The sequence below is a fragment of the Adiantum capillus-veneris genome, chromosome 7 (assembly GCF_014529385.1).
Source record: "Adiantum capillus-veneris isolate H3 chromosome 7, ASM1452938v2, whole genome shotgun sequence".
Taxonomy (NCBI): Eukaryota; Viridiplantae; Streptophyta; class Polypodiopsida; order Polypodiales; family Pteridaceae; genus Adiantum; species Adiantum capillus-veneris.
Genome location: NC_140937.1, coordinates 156,948,404 through 156,950,763, shown reverse-complemented (window position 1 = coordinate 156,950,763; position 2,360 = coordinate 156,948,404). Strand labels below are relative to the sequence as shown.

The 2,360-nt window shown below is 45.1% G+C and overlaps 1 protein-coding gene across 1 annotated transcript; it reads left to right on the top strand.

Annotated features, from left to right (window-relative positions):
* The first annotated feature begins 260 nt into the window (after nucleotides 1–260).
* Nucleotides 261–1,855, top strand: LOC147454895 (uncharacterized). Its single transcript, XM_086517448.1, has one exon. It carries the CDS (start codon nucleotides 557–559, stop codon nucleotides 1,544–1,546), a length of 990 nt encoding a protein of 329 aa, XP_086373574.1. The 5' UTR covers nucleotides 261–556; the 3' UTR covers nucleotides 1,547–1,855.
* Nucleotides 1,856–2,360: the final 505 nt, after the last annotated feature.

Below are 2,360 nucleotides of genomic sequence, written 5' to 3'. Positions count from 1 at the left end.
TTCAACTCTCGTCGAATAGATCTTTCGGGTCTCTTGGGATAGTTTCTTCTTCTTCTTTTCTCTCTCTCTCTCTCTCTCTCTCTCTCTCTCTCTCTCTCTCTCTCTAGGCACTTTAATTTCATTTTGAGTTCGATTCCTGGTAGTGTGATCATCGTAATGAAATTTGCCTTTAATTTTGGAAGGGGCCCCGCTCGTAAAAAATTCCGGGCCTGTAGTCAGGTGTCATATTCTCTCCCTATTAAAACACCTGACTACATATTGTTAGTCTCTCATTCTCTTTCCCTTGCCTTGCCTTGTGCATTCATCCACCTTCTTCTGTTGTGTATATGTGCTTGTGTACACACAAACACCCACAATTCTTTTCAAGAGGCGGCAAATTCATTGCACACTCACTAATTACAAGCTTTCCATGACTCTTGCACTCGCTTATAACAGATTTTGGCACATATCTCTGACTTTGCGCACATCCTCATAGTTTCCCATTGTTGAAACAGAGCGGCGGCGGCGGTATCAACCCCCTCATCCTCGTCTCTCTAGCTCTGCATAAACCAGGAAAATGGGCACCTTCATTGGTCATGTTGCTCCCGGCATCGGCTTCCTCGTCATTGGTGTATGGCATCTCTTCAATACGCTCCGCAACTACGTACGTGGTCCTTGGAATTTCGAGACTCGGCCATGGTTTCCATCAAAGCTATGTGGAGGCAAGCTCAGACACATAGAATTATATGCCATCATGGGAGGATCCCTTCTTTCCATTGCCTCTGAGCTCTTCATTGGGCCTCAAAGGCACCAGCCCTTAGCAGGTGACCTCTCCATTCCACCGGAGCATCTCAACAACTTCGAGCACTCCACCATATCCCTCTTCCTCTTCATGTATGCGATGGTGGCACGGCTTTCAGACACAGGCGGCAGCCACGATGAGGAAGACAGCCGCGTTGCACGCATGCTAATTCCTTTTGGCCTTGTGCATATTGTGGGCGCCCTCGCATTCGCACAGGAGTTGCTTCTCTTTCATCTTCATTCGGCAGACCACATGGGGCTTGAAGGGCATTACCATTGGTTGTTGCAGTTGATCATATGGGTGAGCTTGGTGTGTACATTGATGGAGGTCTCATGGCCTCAAAGCTTTCTTGTGGCACTAGTGCGCGCGCTGTCAATTGTCTTTCAAGGAGTGTGGTTCATACAAATGGGCTTTGTGCTGTGGATACCCATGTTCACTCCAAAGGGCTGTGCTTTAAAGCAAGAAGAGCTACATCAAGTGGTCCGGTGCGATAGCGAGGACTTTACGATGCGTGCAAAAGCACTTGCAACGTTGCAATTCAGCTGGTATTTAGCAGGTGTTGTCGCTCTTGCGTTGCTAGCATTCGTCCTTGCTATCCGATGCTACGCTGCATCATTTCACAAGTATGAAAGCATTGAGGACGCAGTGGCAGCGCAAGACCTTCGCAAAGTAGAGCTAGCTATTCGTGATTCCTACAAAAGCAGATCCCTAAGTGGCTCAGACAGGTCCATGGAAGGCTTTCCTTCCCTCAATTTGGAAAGGTAGGTTTCATCTGGTTGGCTTTTGGCTGAGGAAGGGCCAATTACTTTCTTTCCATTCATCTAGGACTTTGAATGCAATGTATTGTGTGTGGGGAAAAAAAATCTTACGTCGAAGCACGTGCACGCGACGCGTGTATTTGCACGTGTATGCACGTGCTCATACACGTGTATAAGCAGAGTCAACTTAGGTACTAGTCATGGACTCCTTTGTACAGGTTGTGCCAAATTGTACATTTGACTCTTGAGATGTGTAGGTTTAGAAGATAGGGATACAGACATATATAATGGACATTGATGTGTAGTTGGTTGTGAATTTTAACAGTTGGTGTTGTTGATAATTAATTACAATGTAGGCCTTCATTTCAAGCTTCCCATGACACCACACACACTCCAAAACACTCACACATGCACACATAGGAGGGACATGTGCTCTATCCCCCCCCCTCTTCTCTCTCTCTCTCTCTCTCTCTCTCTCTCTCTCTCAAAATACACAATTTTTGTGTGTGTGTGCACATAGAAATATTGTGTGTGTATATGTGTATAGAGAGAGAGAGAGGGGGAGAAATATTGTGTCTTGATTCTCTTTCTCTCACACAATTTTGTCATAAAATGATGTTTGGCCATAGTTTGTTACCTCTCTCTACACACTCCTACGATGATGCGATCGTGTGTGTGTGTGTGTGTGTGTGTGTGTGTGTGTGTGTATATATATATATATATATATATATATATATATATATATATATATAGAGAGAGAGAGAGAGAGAGAGAGAGAGAGAGACTTTGCGGGGCGATACTTCATAATTTGGTAAAAGTCC

Bases quoted from the DNA above. Each gene is read 5' to 3' on its own strand.
- LOC147454895 (XM_086517448.1), top strand. From the start codon at position 557: ATGGGCACCTTCATTGGTCATGTTGCTCCCGGCATCGGCTTCCTCGTC.